This window comes from Polypterus senegalus, chromosome 6 (assembly GCF_016835505.1).
Source record: "Polypterus senegalus isolate Bchr_013 chromosome 6, ASM1683550v1, whole genome shotgun sequence".
In the NCBI taxonomy this organism is placed as follows: domain Eukaryota; kingdom Metazoa; phylum Chordata; class Cladistia; order Polypteriformes; family Polypteridae; genus Polypterus; species Polypterus senegalus.
Window position 1 is genome coordinate 103,303,827 of NC_053159.1, and position 18,226 is coordinate 103,322,052.

Sequence of the window (18,226 nt, forward strand, 5' to 3'; positions counted from 1 at the left end):
ATGTGATGATCATAAGTGAAATGAGTGTATTATGGCATGAAATGCTGGGTGCTTTATTGCAAAATTAAACAATATTAATTATGATGAAGTTCACAGGCACTGAATGAGTAAAAGTTGAGGTATCAGAATATCAAGTTTACACTTTTCTAATTAGAACAGAAGTTTCTTTGGAACGTTTGGTGCCTTTTATCAGGGCCATCTATAATCTCATCTTGTGATCGTGATTACTGTGCTATTTAAAATACATTTTTTTCGACTGGGAATGATTGGCACCAGTTTGTTGTCCAGTTCGACAATAGCTTCTGTAGCTCTGTGATGTCACGCTGGCTTTGCAAAGCATCATGGGAGCTGGGAAAAAAATTTGCCTAAGTTGTCTGCATGATGACTTTCCAGGAAAATTATATAGCGAAAAAGGTCACCAGCAAACACAGCATATTCACTGTGAAAAACGTTTTGTTGAATTTTGCCGATTAATACAAATAATAAATGACTGCCCTATGTAGAAATCAAGTACCACAATCCTCCAAAAATGGCTTCAAGGTCCTCAGATTCTGGGACAGAAATAGATTTATTCAGTATCCTGTAATCATTTACTTATCTTGTCTCCTGAAGGTCTATGTTCAAGACATCTTAAGAGAGCAGCTGTCAGAGAAGGTATTCATGCTGCTATATGAAAAGAAAGGCCACATTTACATCTGTGGGGACATTCGGATGGCTCAAGATGTGGCCCATACCCTCAAAGAGATCCTGGCAGCTAAACTCGGAAAAAACATGGAAAAGGCAGAGAAATACTTGACGCAACTGAAGGTAAGTAGTTGTATAGCTTCATGCTTAGCTTTTTAATTTCCAGTTTTGTGAATATACTTGCAATGCATTTAAAAAGTATGTACTTCAGATACAGTCTGACTATTTTACAATGATGTAGTTTCCATGGAGCAGTCAACTCTCAGGTTTCTCAAAGGCCTCCCTCACAGTATGAGATTTCAATGATTTATTTAATCAAACTGGAAAAGGCCCACGTTAATCAGCCTCAGATTATACACTTAAATGTTAATGATGGTTGAATCAAAACTTAACAAGTACTGGGTGGAGGCTGAATTTCATTTTGCTTAGTTTTCTATTTTTGTTTGCTTTTATTCTGTTTAATTCAAAGTAAATGGCTATCGTATTCTCTTTTTTTTTTTTAAACAAAACAAAAAAAAGTAGGAGTGTATGCTGGCATCAGTAAAACGGTGTTATCGGTGGTCTTCTCCAGCCTGTGTTTTGATTCATGGACATAACCTTGTTGATAAAGAAAGCCGTAAATTTGCCCAACTACTTTGTCATCCTCTGTTTAGTCCTTGCGTTCACTCAGCCAATTTAAGAAAGCAGGTATCAAACTGGCATTCTGATGCCAGTAAACACATTACCTTTGCGTAAAAAGCCCCTTTTGGTAACGGCTTTGGGGTCCTAGCTTCAGTTTGAAAACTCAGTTACTCTCTTGTCCCCATACATCAATTTACCATCATCTTATGTACAGGTATAGAAACAAACCTTGGAAGGTGTTTATACTTAATCAAAGTTTGATATACAGTACTTGAATAATATTTATGTGCAAACCAGTTAATTTGACTGACAAACAACCATCTGCTTGAGGGTCCCTGTCAGAAGCAGTTTGAGATTTGCATCAGAGTCTCCCTTGTCTTCAGTGAGTATCTGACTTTTGCAGTACAAAGCAATGAGAAATACGCCTGCTGGCATGTCTGCCAAGGAGCCACAGTGTTTGCAACAAACTGTTCAGTCTTCTAACAGAGGCAATGGTTTACAAATTGGAAACACAGAAGTGTAGAGGCATTCCACTTTGAAGTTTGCTCTTTTATGTAAGACAAAGCTCCCATCTTCCACCCTCTTGTTTTTACCTTCTTAAAGTCTTTGATGGAGTGCACAGTTTCAACGTATTCTATAGTAGACTGAAGAGAATGTGAAAGACCTGCATAGATTTAAACATGCAAGTAAGTTAGGATCAAACTAGATGAATAGCTAGATGAATGTCTTAAAGAGGTTCATCTGAAACAGAAATCACCTGAAAAAGACTCTGGGCTGAGGTTCAGGAATTACTTTTCAGAATGTTTAAAACGTATTATCTTCAAACAAACTGACAGTAAAAGTTCAAGAATGTGCTGACCATTAGCCAGTGTTAATACCTCTCAACCCTTCCTTTCTTTTGTACCTCTCTATAGCTCGACAAACGATATCATGAGGACATCTTCGGAGTGGTATTTCAGAAATGAGCCCACGTGGACTGCTGCATGCGTTTACAGAGACCGAGCTGCCTGAACACCGGATAGACGGCAGCGTCACACGTGGCCCTGGAGGTTGTGCTGGGGGTAATTCCTGGGCAGCAAGAGAGTAGTGCCAAAAGCCTCTAGTCAGAGCATTCTTTGTAAAAGTACAAAAATGATATATAATATGGGCTTCCATAGGTACAGATTTAACTTATTTGTGTTGTACATAGTTAATCTGTTAGAGTAGTGGATGTTTGACTAATAATGCAGAGTGGATGCCTTACTGAATTGCTGGACTGTTCCACCTCGCCTCTCTTTATGACAATTCAAATGTGACTCACATTTTCCAGAATGGTACTCCCAGCTGGTGACTTGACTGGGTGAACTGTACTGACAGAAACACTGCAAGATTCACTCTGGTTGCAATAATTGTTACATATAGCAGTATGTATATAGTGTACATAATAAAATATAACGAATATCTGACAACTTAAGTTTTTAGATATATTCCATGTTTCAGGAATGACTGGAAATAAATATTAAAAAGTGCCTGCAGAGTTTAACGGAGGTGCTGTGTGGTGGCACAGTCTAAATTTTAATTGCTTTTTAATGCTGTTGCATTACTCACGTACACTGAAAAAGTGGCTTTAATGTAAATGTGCCGATTGTAATCTTGAAATAAAGAAATCTGGAAATGCAGATGTCTTTCATTCATTTTCTGTGCCTTTGCTTCAAAACCTTTGGAAAATTTAAATCTGCAGTACATGGTTAGCGTGTCACCTCTCAACGGGTCCATGAGCCAGACAACAGGAAGGCTTAAAACGCCACACAATCGTGACAACCTTAGAGACAGGAGCTTCTTTCCTTCATCGATTTTTCTGAATCTGCTTATACACTAGAATGTTAGAGGAGTTGTTGGAGCATCACAAAGAGCATTAGTCCACCTCAGGGCACTCTTGCTTACCTTATGAACAGGCATCAATCAATTGCACTCACCCCATCCATCCGTTTTCTAAGACATTTATAAGCTGGTTTGGCTGACCCATCATAACTTTCATTTGAATAGTGAGTCACATTCTCTTAGACAGTAATGGAAGCTAAGAGAAAAAGCATTCCGGACACAAAGCGAAATGGGCATCTGCAACAAATTACCAAGTCATGTAGATGAAGCGGAAATCGTTTAAAAAAACATCTGGATTACATATTGGGACAACTTAGCTATTAGCCAACCAGAGAAGGTTGACGAACTGAATATCTCCTCTCATTTGTTAACAAGTCCTTGTCAAGATCTCAGCCCATCACTGGGCACATTCACTCCATCCAGTAGTAGAAAATCATGCTAAGAAAACTAATGAACTTGTAAACAAGATTCTAGGCATTTTCTTTACAAGTGAATTTAGTTGAGTGCTAAAGCATGGTAATACTATGAGGGTCCTAAATACAGGGATATATCATCGCCTGTCTCTACCAGTTTTCAGTTACACAGCTCTAGGTCCTCAGGATACAGCCATTGAATGGTAAATATCCAGGGTTTTAAAATCAACACATCATCATGTCAAAGTTTTTTAGTCCCCATTGACAGTTTAGATACCTGGGTTACTTGTGCACCCTTGTCTGCACCATTTTTGATAGACATCATTCTAAAATAAAGCAAGAGGTTGGGGGCATGCAGTGATACAGCGAGTTGGTGCACCCACCACATGATGAACCACATGAGGATCCCTAAGTGCAGCTGGATTGAAGGATTTTGTTTGCCTTTTGCGGACTGTACCCCTGGACTGAGTACTTTCTGGGGTGATTTCTTTGAGATGGTGGAATATTCTCCCTAAATTCTTTTTGATTAGTGGTTCTCAATCTTTACTCCTCTAAGGTTCCCCAGTGTACTACTTGAATATGTAAGCCCCTTAACACAAACTATGATATCTATCCTCTTGTATTTTGGTGTAGTCTTGACAAAGGTTCTTGTTTTTGGACTTAAATTTATTAAGACAAGCATATTTGTTGCTAGTGCTATTACACTGACTGTATTTTTAAAGTGTCATAAACAATTAATAGGCCATTTTGGAAATGGCCTGTATATTTTTATTGAATAAAAATTGTATTTAACCCTTTCGGCCCTGACATCCTATTACTAGTACATAACTATGTAGCCGTTTTTGTAAAGCACATGTACGTCTGCAGCTGTTGGAACCAGGCGTGCTGCTATTACCGCAGACTAGAGATTCTGGCATGCAGACTGCGAAACACGCAAGTGAAAATGGACGCTTCCGGTCTGTGCGCACCACATAGTACGTAGCTTCACTTTCAATTGTATTTCCTCAAGAATATTTGTCAGCTATTGTATAATAATAGTGATATTTTTTTTTTTGTTTTTTCATTTTTGAGCTTCCTAGACACCCGAAGGTAGAATATCTCACAAAATAATTTTTCCCATAAAAACAGAAAATCCAGGGCTGAAAGGGTTAATAGTGTCTGAATTTTCTTCATCATAACAAAAATGAGTAGACATTTTTTGGGTACTGCCAAAATACAGAATTGGTGGTTTTTGCACAGAGATGAGAGACTAATGGAATTCCTGGCTGGAAGGATTTGTCTCTGCCTGACAGACTCTGGTGATGAGCAGGAAAGGCTGTACAGATTGAGGCCTAAGCCACAGGCACTGATAAAGTTGGTCCAACAGCATTGTTTGAAACAAACAGCAAATTACATATCAAGACAAAAATTAAGTAGAAGTGGAAAACAGGAAGCACTTCTTCACACAAATGGTTGTGTGAATCAGGAACAAATCGGTCATGTAGTAACAGTCAAAATGCTGACACGTTTATAAAGGCATCTGGATGACATATTGGGACACCTAAACTATTAGCCAAACAAGCTATTTGAGTGGGCTGAATGATCCCTTCTCATTCGTCAACCTCTTATGCTTTTATGAGGTAAGCAATGGTACAGCAAATCACATCGATGGAAATACAGTTTCATGCATTTCCAAACAAGTTATGGTCCAGCACACCATTTGGTTCCCCACAACCTTAGATATTAGATTTAGAAGTGGAGTTAAATGGATCTGCTTTGGCGGCACGACGGGGACCTACACAATATTAGGCAGGTGGTTAAAATGTTGTGGCTGTGAGATGTAAACACATACCTTTTGATATGTACTGTATAAATGTATACAGGCAAATCTATTTGTACATATATACAGTATATGGTGTTTATATTTTTTTTAGTTTTAATGTTTACCTTATTACTAATGCCTCCTTATGAATGTTTCCATGATAAATAAAAGTGGATTAACTCTTTTTATTTATTTTTTTTACATTTTATTGAATTTATTAAAAGTAAAAAACATTCATAAAAGCAAGTCAAGTTTTACAAAACTAAGTTCAAATCAAATCAACCGCCACAAAAGTAGATTAACTCTAATGTCATACTGGCAACTTCCACCCATTAAAGAACAAGCTGAATATTTAGGTTTAGTGTGGTTCATCCCATTGATAACACATAAATATTACTTTTAGTTTATTTAGATGTACTGTTTTTAATTTTTTATGACGTTCCCTCCCTGGTCATCATCAGCAGTGTAGAGACAATGAGCAGCTCAGAATACAAAGCCTAGAGCTCTACAAGGTGGTGAACTCTAAAGCTGACTCTTTATGAGCTTGAATACACTTCCTTTTTCTGTGATTAAGGAGCATCGAGCATCTTCCTCAGCATATCTACAAGGCTCTAAATTCTGACACCCAAAAATCTTGGCACTGTGGCTCTCATCATATAAGCCTATTGGCCACTTGAGATGTTCCCATGTGTGTCGCCTCCATGTTGTAAAACTCCATTAGAAACAGTGGCAGTCATTTGGCTCTGTGTAGCTCTCACTCACTAGATATGCAGGCGAGGCTCCATTAACCTCAACACTGAAATCGTCACATTTCATCTTGTTCGCGGTTACAGAGGACTGAGGCTACCTTTGCTATATTGCCTGCCAGTTTTTAGTCATTCAAGTCATATGTTATTTCAGTCTGTTGTGTTATATTTTGATTTTATCCATTCCAGATATTCACCATTCTTATTAGCATCTGCGTGTTTCCCTTTAATTTCTATTCAGCTGTATTCTTTTGATGGTGCCCCATTAGTGTGCAATAGTGTTATCCATTTCATGGTAAAATAAAGTTGGTGTTTATTCTGGCAGCACTGGATATAAGGCCAGACTGGATTGCCATTTATTGAGAGCAGTGTGATATAAAATTAAGATTGACGTGCTGGACTACATTTAAGGTGAAGAGTTTGGCCATTTTGACACAAATGTGCACACCCCTGGACCATTCAGTCTTGTATATCCGATCACAAACACCAAGGTGAGGTCTCAGTGCTTCCAGAGACTTCTAACTGATTGGAGAACTTTAGAAAGCACTGAGAAGTTCTGTCAGCACAAAGCTTCAGAATGGTGGCTTGGACATTGAAGTTTGTGGTTCACAATCACTAAGCCCTGAAGGCCCAGAATAAAACCAACTAGGGAATGTTCAGTTAGTGAACAATAGGAAGCACAAAAAAAAATAAAACCAACAAATGGTCTTAGTGGGAAACTATGCTTGATTTACTGAATGAAGTATCCACTAAATAATGACCAAGTTCTCATTTATTTAATAGGTTTGAAATACTTCTACACTGTAAGGATATGAATATGAAATTTAACATACAAACTTTAAGTGAAGCAAAAATGCAAAAGCTGGCGGAGAAAAAACAGAACTGTGCTACTGAGACAAGCGTCAAACGTTTAAAGGTGCTTCAGGCACAAAAACGTTGATGGGAATTACACCCACAAAACTATTCATTGCAGAACCATGAAAATAAAAAACGTATGTGGTGTGGTAAGTTTGACTTCTGGAAACAAATACAAATGATAAAGGTGTCCAGCTCGTAGTGCAACATAATTCTAAACATTTCAGCCCAAATAGGTAGGCACTTTTTTAAAATTTGAAAAAATATTAATTCTTGAAAAAATATACTTTTTTTATATCTTGAGACAAAAGTGAAAACTGTAATATAGACATGCATTTGTAATTTTTGCGTTTTTGACTGCATGCTTTATGTTGACATTTATAGAACAGCACGAGTCTTGAATGGATCTGCGACTGAATGAATAAAGATGAAGGAGAATTAAAAACTGAAATGTTGAATTCTGTGACTGCTTTTAGACAGCAGCAGGAACCAAATTAGAACTACTCAACAAAAATTCTCACAGGATGGATATTACATAATTTGAGAATTGGCCTTCATGAATTTTTTTTTCTATAAAATAGACTTGCCTCCAGTTCTGGTAATAAGAAAGTGAAATATTAGCCTATTGTTTTCCAGCTATGCTCTACTGTACATTGGCATCTGAAAAACTTGCTATAACTAAAGCCTGCATGAGGATATGTTACTATTTGTGGTATTAAAAAAAAATAATCAGAACCATCACTCTTGAGCCCTGAGATGGAAGTCATGGGCCTCAGCATTGCACAAAGCTAAGGTTAACATCTCCATCAATTTCAAGGCAGTCAATCTGGTGTGGCTGGGAAACTCGATGATTGTAGTTGAAGGTGTGCGCTCCATCCACCATCACTTTTAAACAGTGACTCTCACAAACAATGGTGATCTAGAACAGAAAAAAAAAACAATTTTTTATAAACCCATCTTCAAACCTAGCTGTTCTTTGATGGAAAAGGAGTCTGCACTACATGGAAGCATACTGTATGTAGTGAAGAGTGCTCAAATTCTGATCATATCACCTTGATGTATTCATACAGTATATGTAGCCATGCATTCCTGTTCATTTCCTTTCAAAGTTACGGGAGGCTGGTATGCAGTGAGAAGTCAAGCAAAATGACGCCTTTTATTGGTTAACTGCACCAATTACAATATTCAAGCTTTGGAGGTAACTGAGGCCCCTTCTTCAGGCAGGCCCTGACTTCTCACTGCATTCATCATGGCTAACACGGTACAACAACCTATGACGGGAGGCTGGTAGGAAACAATGCCTTTCAGAATTAGTCATCAAGGGAGGAAATCAAAAGTACATTGTTTAAACAGTTAGAATTCAAGCCAATTGTTTCATCTCTTCCAGATAACATACCCTTATAAGAATTTGGGCATTGGTATTCCAATTCTTTCTAAATTTACAAATGTGAACAGCAGAAAATAGGGTTGCATTTTCCATCTGTCTATTTTTACAATGCTTTTTCTCGACATAATCAAGGAAATTATAAAGACAGTAAGTGAATTGGGATGTGATCCTGGGACTAACCCTATATTTTTAAACAACTTTAATAATTTTGGGAAACAACAGTACCAATGTTTCATTACAGTGCAGACAGAAAGTGCGACAAATTCATAACAATATACTGTAACTGGACTTTGATATTGAATGGGTTTTAATAACAAGTTAGCCATACGCTTAATAAAGAACATCTGTTTGTGTAAGTGACATTTTTAAAAAACACTTTGGGTTATCAACAAACAGGTGTCATGCATGCGTGTCGGAGGACCTCCTTGCAGGCTCAGTAGAGTTATGTAATAACCCACCGAGACGAGAGGGGCGCTGCCCCTAACATTGTCACCTCCTTCTTTCTCCATAGTGCCAAGAAGCTGCCCAGTGAGGGTAACAGACCCCATCCTTTCCGATCTTGTCATCCAGAACATCCTGGAGGTGTCATTTACTTGCTTGAGCAGCCCGCCAGAAGGAGCCCTGCCAGCAGAGTAAGACTTGGCAATGCAGCCTAACCATTTAGCAATTGCCTGGTTTTTTACTGCATAATGCAATGTACGCTGAAGAGCTTTTTTTTTGTTTTGTTTTACTTTTGTCTCTGTACAATAAATAGGATAAGTGTCTCAAAGATGTCTTTCCTGCATCCAGCCACAGGTTATCAATGTTATAATGAGCCCACATTCCAGAATGGGTGAATCTCCTACTTAGAAAAAGTGGACATGAGAAGGAATACATTTATTTTTCTTGTCTATGAAGGGTTAAATTTGTTGCCTTTGTATGCATATTAGAAATTAGCAATACACTATATCTGTATAACTCATCTTTCTGTATTTTTTAGTAACTGTGATAAGGTCTCTTATTGACTTTCTGATTGGTCAGAACTTTGGCCAAAGTAATAACATTCCTGTGTTCTGAACTAAATAAATGAGGTTGTTTGGGACTGCCACATGAGACGTCTACAGCACAATAGGATTATTCTTCTCCTCTTCCAAGGAAAACTGAAGATTTCTATCTCCTGATTTGGTCTTGCTGAACTTTCTTTTTAAGTTTTTCAGGAAAACACAACAGATACTTTGTGATTTAACCCAGTTTGCAAGCAGCCATGTGGTTATTCAGATTGTTACAACATTGCGAGAAATTTATTGAAGTTCATAAACTGGTTACTTGCGAGGTATGAGATATTTTAATGCCTAATCCAACTATAACACTGCTTCTGATTGGTTTTTTTTTTTTATGAAGCAGAAAACCACTCTTTGTTTAGTTTTTTGCAAGCACAGCTGTGAAATATTTGTGGATGTATAAGAAGCAGGACAAATTGGTCAAGTTGTGGCAAGAGAACCGTCTATTGACCCACCTCAGTTCACTCTCTCACACTCTTTCTCTCTCTTCTTCGCATATCCTTCTTTTTCCCCAATCTAAACCCACTAGGTGCTCTCCAGTTCCCAATCCCCCCAACTCATCTTCTCACCCCACACTGTCAAGCTATTACACTCACTCAGTTTCTCCACATTTACTTCAGTCCTGGTCCTCTCAAGTTATATTCCGTGTCTGGTCACCAAAGTGCAGAAAATGGGTGTCCACATGCAAAAATTAATTAAGCAATCTTACTCAGCCGTTCAGTTCGACAAGAAATTGGCCCTCATATGTGCTTTGAAGAAACCAAGACTAATTCCCCTTTATTTCATTTCTGTTTTAGCTACAATCCATATTGTGTGTTTCAGGCTCCACACAACTCACATTACATGTCAACTTTTCTGAGTCTTTCCAGATTTTTGATACATGACTTCACCACAGTGTTTAGCTGAACTTTATCATAAACACTACTGTTGGATCTCCTGCTTGTTTTTACTGACCTCACTGCAGTCCATCATGCACTGAACAACAAGGATGTACTTGTCTCTCCTATCCAAAAGGGTGTACTTGTGAATATGGCTTCCCATATTTACCGTTCTGCTGTGTTCCTTACATTTCTCTGTTAGAAACACTTCTCCCCAGTGTCCGCTATCCATACTCTCTCTAGGTCATTACATTCACCTATAGAGTCTTATGTTCCACTTGTAAGCTGACAACACCAGGCTCTGTTTACTCTTGAGTAAGTGTGAATTGTGAAGATGCTCAATCTTTGCCTCCAAGAAACACTAAACTTTCTTTTGCAGAATTTCTATCATATCTAAAGAAGCCTGACTCTCACTCCTAGCCTACTAATTCCAGTCATTCTTAAAGCTGTCCATTTAGGCTACTTCTATTTGTATCTTCTGTAAACTGCATTCTTCCATCAACAAGATATTCACACTTTTTTTCTTAGAATTTCATACAGGGTGGAGTTGTGGCTCTGAGGCTAAGGATCTGCCCTGGCAATTGGAAGATTGCCGGATCAAATCCCATAAACGCCAGAAGTGACTCTACTCTGTTGGGCCCTTAAGCAAGGCCCTTAACCTGCAATTACTTCATCCTGGGTATGATGTTAACCTGCAATCAGGTCCTCCATCTTACAGGATGTCACTTCTTCTCTTTCTTTCTGCTGCTCCCGCTAGGTATTGCCACAGCAGATCATCTTGCTCCATATCTTTCTGTCCTCTGCATCTTGTTCTGTTATACCCATCACCTGCATGTCTTCTCTCACCACATCCATAAACCTTCTCTTAGGCATTCCTCTTTTCCTCTTGCCTGGCAGCTCTATCCAGTTCTATCCATAACATCCTTCTCCCAATATACTCAGCATCTCTACTCTGCACATGTCCAAATCAACACAATCTCGCCTCTAACCTACTCATTTCTAATCCTGTCTATCCTCGTCACACCCAGTGCATCTCACTTTCTCACACATTGTATCTATATACTGCATTCCAATTAATTTAACTGTAAGCTAGGATTCTGTAGTAGTGTGAATGGTCCATTCAGCATTGCACAGATAAAAGGCGATCGTACACACCTATGTCATCTCTCCCTTTTACTCCACCTAGCTGTAGCCATGCCATGATCCTTTTAGAAACATACTGAAAGCAAAGCAGATGGCAAGCATATAAACCTGTATGCACTTTTGCACCGATAGATAAATTAAAATATTGAAATATTCTGAAAATATCCTGATGATCCAACTGGGTCTGAAGATGTACCTTTTCCACACTGGGTAGTCGTGTAAGTCTTCTAAATCCTAACCTGACAATAACATTATGTGGCAAATGATGAGCTGTGTTGGGCTGAATGGATTGTTCTCATCAAAACTGATCTAACCAGTCACTTCTGATATTTAATCCTTGAACTATGAGTGACAAGTTTTTACTGTGCAGTCCATTGTCATATGTAAATGGTAAGCATGTTAACTTATTCATCTTATTTCTTAAAATGTGCATGTTAAAACAACCCTGTTATAGAGTTTGCGGTGGTAGGTGCTATATAAAATAAAGCCCAGCACACGTCAGCTGGCCCTCCTCTAGCATTTTAAGATAACACTCATGGTTTATTGTCTGAAGCAAAACAGAGCAGACCATACCGTGAAATTCTGGCCAGGCTTGAAAGGCATCCAGGAAAGGTCTCTCTCCTCAGAACCCCAGCTGCCATTCAGAAAGCTGTTTCGCACCACGCAGCTCTCATTCAGCCTGGGATTTAGATGCATAGCAATTCCAGAAGAAGATTTCAGATTGATATGGAACCTGTGGAGAGAAGGAAAAAGGCATTGCTGCTGCCTGATACTTAAGTGCACATCACCTCTGTAGGACTTCACTTTGGGCAATTCTGTTAACATCAGATAACGGAGTCACCACATGATGTTCTCTGCTTGCTGTATAATTAAAGGCAATGACTATTTATCCTCCCATCCATGTCTAAAGCAGGTTTATCACTAACTGGCAGCAAGAGCCTATCTATGGTGCACAGTTTAATAATCAACTATCAATAGCTCATCGACACTCCATTGCTGGATCAAAGAGTCACCAATCATTACCTAACTGTATATCACAGAGTCACCAGTCATTACCTAACTGTAAAGTCTTTAGGATGTTATTGAAACCTACAGCACATGGAAAAAACTGTGCAGACACTTGTGAACATATTGTACTAATTTCAAACCAGAAAGCTGAAACAATGAAATTGAAATACTTGAATTGAAGTCAGCATCTAGATGATTGTTGTGGAGAGAGGGCCAAGTTGGGAAACACTTGCTGTGAAGAAATAAGCATGTGTCCCTGCAGGGTCCAGGGTCTTTTTTCCTCTGCAATATTTACATTTTTTTGCTATTTGGGAACACTTATTACAAAGATTATACTTCGGCAATTTGACAATGCAACATATGAGCATAGTAGGTTTCTATTGGAAAAGGGCGTAAAGATTATAGTATATGACTCACCTTTTTGCAGAGTGCGGGATGCTGCCCTGGATCACAATTGATTTTGAAGGGAACATGCCACCATAAATGGTAGCCTTATATGGCACAACCTGAGAAAGAAGATAAATGTAAATAACATAACAAAACCACCAGAAAAAGCTGATCACCAAATTAAAATAAAAGGCTTTTACATCCCTATCAATCAAAAACTACTATCTATCTACAGTATGAAAGAGTGTGAACAAGTAGTGCAGTGATTCCCAACCATTGGTTTGCGTGCTTTATAAAAGGGGTTCGTGGAAAAAATATTGTAATGGTGGAACTTTAAATCCCAAAAGTAAAAATATAACGAAATATTAAATGCAGGCAAATACAGTATATTCACAGTACTATTAATAATACAATAATAAAAATGGGTCAACAAATCAATTAAATGTCAAATTCATGAATATTACCTCAGTCACTTATGCATTGCAACGGAAGATTACGTAAAATTGTCGAGTCGCAACAGGTAACAATTTGTAACGTGATGAGACGCTACGCCGCTGGCGATGTGTGTACATTTTCGTATGATCCAGACAACTTCCAAATCAGCAAACCTCGAACCCCGAATGTGTTCAAAAGAACAAGAATAACGTTCGCCGATATAAAAACGCCGCGATCAGACAAGGGAGAGTTGAGTCAAATTGAATCCTACGAGGCACTTAAGAACCACAAGTGATTTTAATAAGATAAATTGGTAGTGCACAGTGTGTGTAAATAAATTACGATAAAGACTTTTTACTTAAAGTTAACATGAAAGTGAATAATTATTACTCCGTAATTTTATTATGTATCGATGGTTAAAAAGAGGTAGTTTTATCAAGTCTGACAAAAAGCTGGACGAGCAATCAATTGCTTCTTCTTCTACTTCAGTCCCTGATTTGGTACCAACACAGGGTGATGATACTGAAAGTTGTAGTGAGCTACCATCTCTCCAGACTGAAAGCAAGGAAAAAATAGGTGAACATAGTAAAACACAAGAGAAGAAACGAAAATATTACAGTGACTATTTACGAATGGGTCTTTATTTTACCGGGAATGAGTCAGAACCTAAACTGCTTTGTGTAATTTGTAATGAAGTCCTGGCCAACAGCAGTTTAAAACCATCACTTCTTCATAGACACAGTAAAACAAAACATCCAACGTACAAGGATAAACCTATCGTAATGACTACACAGGGATTTATTCCGGTTTTTTGAAGGGGTTCACAAGGAGTAAAAGGTTGAGAATCGTTGAAGTAGAGGAAAAACGAAAGACCTTGTAGCAGCGGAGCTCTGTGCCTCTCTTTCCATGTAGAGTGTTTTCTGAACACTGTTTTCTCATTTTAAGTATTAGATATATAGATCTTCACCCATGTGGCCTGTAAGGAGCATCTCAAATGCCGAACCCTAGACACAAGTCCTGGGTTCAAAATGAGTCTTTTATTGAGCACAATACTATTTCCACAAAGCAAAAAATACAACAATCTTTCTTCGTTCCTTGAGCAGTCACGTAATAACATTTAGCCTGTTTTTGGTTTACTTCTTTTCTAATATTATTATCATTTGTGCATCATTTTTTTGTCATCAGTCTGGGAACAAACTTCACTTTCGCAGATAAAGTATGGTGTAATTAGATATAATAAAGAAAAAAAATGTGATACTTATCCAAGGCAGATTTCAGTTACTGTAGGTACTTACATAGTTAGGTTGAGCAGAAAAGAGTGGTGGTGCCTGCAAAACGAAAGAAGAGAGAATGATTGACTAAACTTTAATGAGCCAGGTACAACTTACATGTAGACTACAAAGTGAATAAAATCAAATATGAAATGTGGATTGGATGTCTATGACCTTCAAGAATGAAGTTATCTTGATACTCATTGATTCTCCATTATGTAAAGCCTTCCATTTTTTTGACATTATGCCTTGTTTGCAATGACGTTTCAAAAACAGCAGCACAACAGACAGCAGCAGTAATGTGGTAGATAGCAGGAAAAAGGCCTTCATAGGTGCATCACTATCGTCATAAAAATAGTCAACATACAGGACATGACCCAGAAATTAACTGCTCAAAAATCCCGCTGGATATCTATACTGATATGTTCTGGGTAATGTGAAATGAAAGGATGCAACATCATTTAATGGAAATGAAAATTATCAACCTACAGAGGGCTGAATTCAAAGACACCCCAAAAATTAAAGTGAAAAAAATGATGCGGCAGGATAGTTCATTTTGCCGAAATTTCATTGCAGCAACTCAAAATCGCACTCAGTGGTTTGTATGGCCACCACGTACTTGTATACATGCCTAACAATGTTGTGGCATGCTCCTAATGAGAAGATGGATAGTGTCCTGGGGGATCTCCTCCCAGATCTGGACCAGGGCATCACTGAGCACCTGGACAGTCTGAGGTCCAACCTGGCAACGTCAGATGGACCGAAACATAATGTCTCAGAAGTGTTCTATTGGATTTAGGTCAGGCGAGCGTGGGGGCCAGTCAATGGTATCAATTCCATCATCCTCCAGAAACTACCTGTATACTCTTGCCACATGAGGCCAGGCATTGTCATGCACCAGGAGGAACCCAAGATCCACTGCACCAGCATAGGGTCTGACAATAGGTCGAAGGATTTCATCCTGTTACCTAATAGCAGTCAAGGTACCATTGTCTAGCCTGTAGAGGTCTGTGCGTCCCTCCATGAATATGCCTACCCAGACCATCACTGAACCACCATCAAACCAGTCATGGTGAACGATGTTACAGGCAGCATAACGTTCTCCACAGCTTTTCCAGACCCTTTCACGTCTGTCACATGTGCTCAGGGTGAACCTGCTCTCATCTGTGTAAAGCACAGGGTGCTAGTGGTGGACCTGCCAATTCTGGTATTCTATGGCAAATGCCAATCAAACTCCATGGTGCCGGGCAGTGAGGACAGGGCCCAGTAGAAGACGTTGGGCCCTCAGGCCACCCTCATGAAGTCTGTTTCTGATTGTTTACTCAGAGACATTCACACCAGAGGCTTGCTGGAGGTCATTTTGTAGGGCTCTGGCAGTGCTCATCCTGTTCCTCCTTGCCCAAAGGAGCAGATACCGGCCCTGCTGATGGGTTAAGGACCTTCAACAGCCCTTTACAGCTCTCCTATAGTGACTGCCTGTGTCCTGGAATATCCTCCATGCCCTTGAGACTGTGCTGGGAGACACAGCAAACCTTCTAGCAATGACACGTATTGATATTCTATCCCGGAGAAGTTGGACTACCTATGCAACCTCTGTAGGGTCCAGGTATCGCCTCATGCTACCAGTAGTGACACTGACTGTAGCCAAATGCTAAACTAGTGAAATATCAGTCAGAAAAGATGAGGAGAAGATAATGTCAGTGGCCTCCACCTGTTAAACCATTCCTGTTTTGGGGGTCATCTCATTATTGCCCCTCTAGTGCACCTGTTGTTCATTTCATTAACACCAAAGCAGCTAAAATTGATTAACAATCTCACTCTGCTACTTAACTGACCAGATCAATATCCCAGAAGTTTCAATGACTTGATACTATACTCTGATTAAAAAGTGTTCCTTTAATTTGTTTTGACCAGTATATATACGGTATATATAGCCATTAGTCATGCATGGGCACTTGAGGATCACGTTCATGGTTCAACCAAGGCATGTAATACCACTTCAAGACAAAAGAGGGCAGTGTCGCTAACGGTCTTGTCTCTTCATTCTGCAGCTCTAAAAAGATACTCAACCAGTATATAAAAACAGACATTGAAGGAGATGCTACATTTGGATGTGAAAACACAAAATTTGAGATTCCTTTTCAAAGATTAGCCTGCTTGGGCATAGAGTGACAGCTGCTGGAAGCCCATTTTTTATTTGGTTATGTGGTGCCATCACTAACTTGTTTTTTTTTTTATATAAGATTAAACTGAATGTCCTGATTGGCTCCCCAGCTACTCCCCTGAACTTTTCTGATTTACTTGCTCGATTACAATATCTATCTATCTATCTATCTATCTATCTATCTATCTATCTATCTATCTATCTATCTATCTATCTATCTATCTATCTATCTATCTATCTATCTATCTATCTATCTATCTATCCACAAACAGGCACATATACACACACACACACACACAGTCATTACTTCTTGCCTGAAGATGGGGCCTGATTTGTCGTAAACTCTTACATATTGTTATCTTTCTAGTTAGCTAATAAAAGGTGTCATTTTGCTTAACTCCTCACTACGTTCATAATGACTAACATGGTACAACCCCCTTATACTACACACACAGTTAAATATTCTGAGAATGTCAAAATTTCAATGTATTTACATATTTTACGCTTCAATTTGAACACTTCAGGAGTGATTTCTGGTTGGATATTGTGAACATGATTACTCAAAAACAAAATTGCTCCTTCCAAATGAAACTATGCACAGAACTGCATAATCACTCCAGTAATTTTGCTCTATAGTGGTAATTATGCATACTGCAAGCATGTATAAGGAAAGCATGTACACCGGTCTAAACTTTAACTTCATGTTTTTAACAGATTTGCACATTTTAAACATTTCTCAATATGGCCTGATCACTTCTGAGGTGACACCTGTCTGCGTATCAGGACTTAGCATGAAGAAAAACTGGCACAACTATTAGCACTATGACACACTAGACAATAAATGCTTGTGAGTAAAACTGGTCCACTTGCTCAACAGATGCTGTAACTACACAAAAAACAAAGGCATAAAGATTGGGAAAGACTGGTGATCATGTCAAAATATCTAAATCACAGCTTTATATAAGAAAAGACATAAAGTGGATGCATCATATTTTTTTGATTGTAGGGCTCAGCCCTGCTTGGGCGATGAGGTGGGTCACAAAGTTACCTCCATTGTAATGTGTGATGCATTTTCAACATCAGATTCATACTTTTTTACTAGTCCACTGCTATTATTTAAGAAATTTAAAGCCTCTCTGCAAGCAAAGAAGATTTGTCCTGCAATGTTAATTAGCAAACACACATAGTGCAGTAGGTAATGCTGTCCTGTACAGAAGGACTACGTGCCCCACTCCCGTGTACTGGCATCTCCCCTAAAGCAGCTGCGTACACACCTAACCCTGCCACCGTGGTGCTATGCCTCTTCTTTCCAGGACAAGCAGAATCACTTTATCTGCAGAACTGTACCTGCTACCTCTTCCATAACATCACCTCAGGACAGGCAGACCATAAAAACAACTGGGAAACACAGACAAATGCATGCCAAAATCAAGAAAAGGGCAACTAAAGGTAATTAGTGAGTAGTACTTACCATCGAGCTTCCCAAGGGAGCCTGTAAACAAAAAATAACAGAAGAAAAAACAATTTAGTTTT

At 38.8% G+C, this 18,226-nt stretch overlaps 2 protein-coding genes across 3 annotated transcripts in view; one reads left to right on the top strand and one right to left on the bottom strand.

Moving 5' to 3' along the window:
• nos2b (nitric oxide synthase 2b, inducible) overlaps positions 1–2,957 on the top strand; it is a 40,286-nt gene extending 37,329 nt beyond the window's left edge. The window contains exons 26-27 of the mRNA XM_039756656.1: positions 613–807; positions 2,220–2,957. Coding sequence (XP_039612590.1) covers positions 613–807; positions 2,220–2,270 — 246 coding nt within the window. The 3' untranslated portion in view covers positions 2,271–2,957. The remainder of the gene's footprint in view (positions 1–612; positions 808–2,219) is intronic.
• A 3,669-nt stretch (positions 2,958–6,626) lies between these two features.
• LOC120531345 (galectin-9-like) overlaps positions 6,627–18,226 on the bottom strand; it is a 34,472-nt gene continuing 22,872 nt past the window's right edge. For both annotated transcript variants that reach the window (XM_039756658.1, XM_039756657.1), the window contains 5 exons: positions 18,165–18,185; positions 14,554–14,586; positions 12,854–12,942; positions 12,002–12,161; positions 6,627–7,899 (listed from right to left, as the gene is read on the bottom strand). In XM_039756658.1, the coding sequence (XP_039612592.1) occupies positions 7,753–7,899; positions 12,002–12,161; positions 12,854–12,942; positions 14,554–14,586; positions 18,165–18,185 (450 nt within the window). In that variant the 3' untranslated portion in view covers positions 6,627–7,752. The remainder of the gene's footprint in view (positions 7,900–12,001; positions 12,162–12,853; positions 12,943–14,553; positions 14,587–18,164; positions 18,186–18,226) is intronic.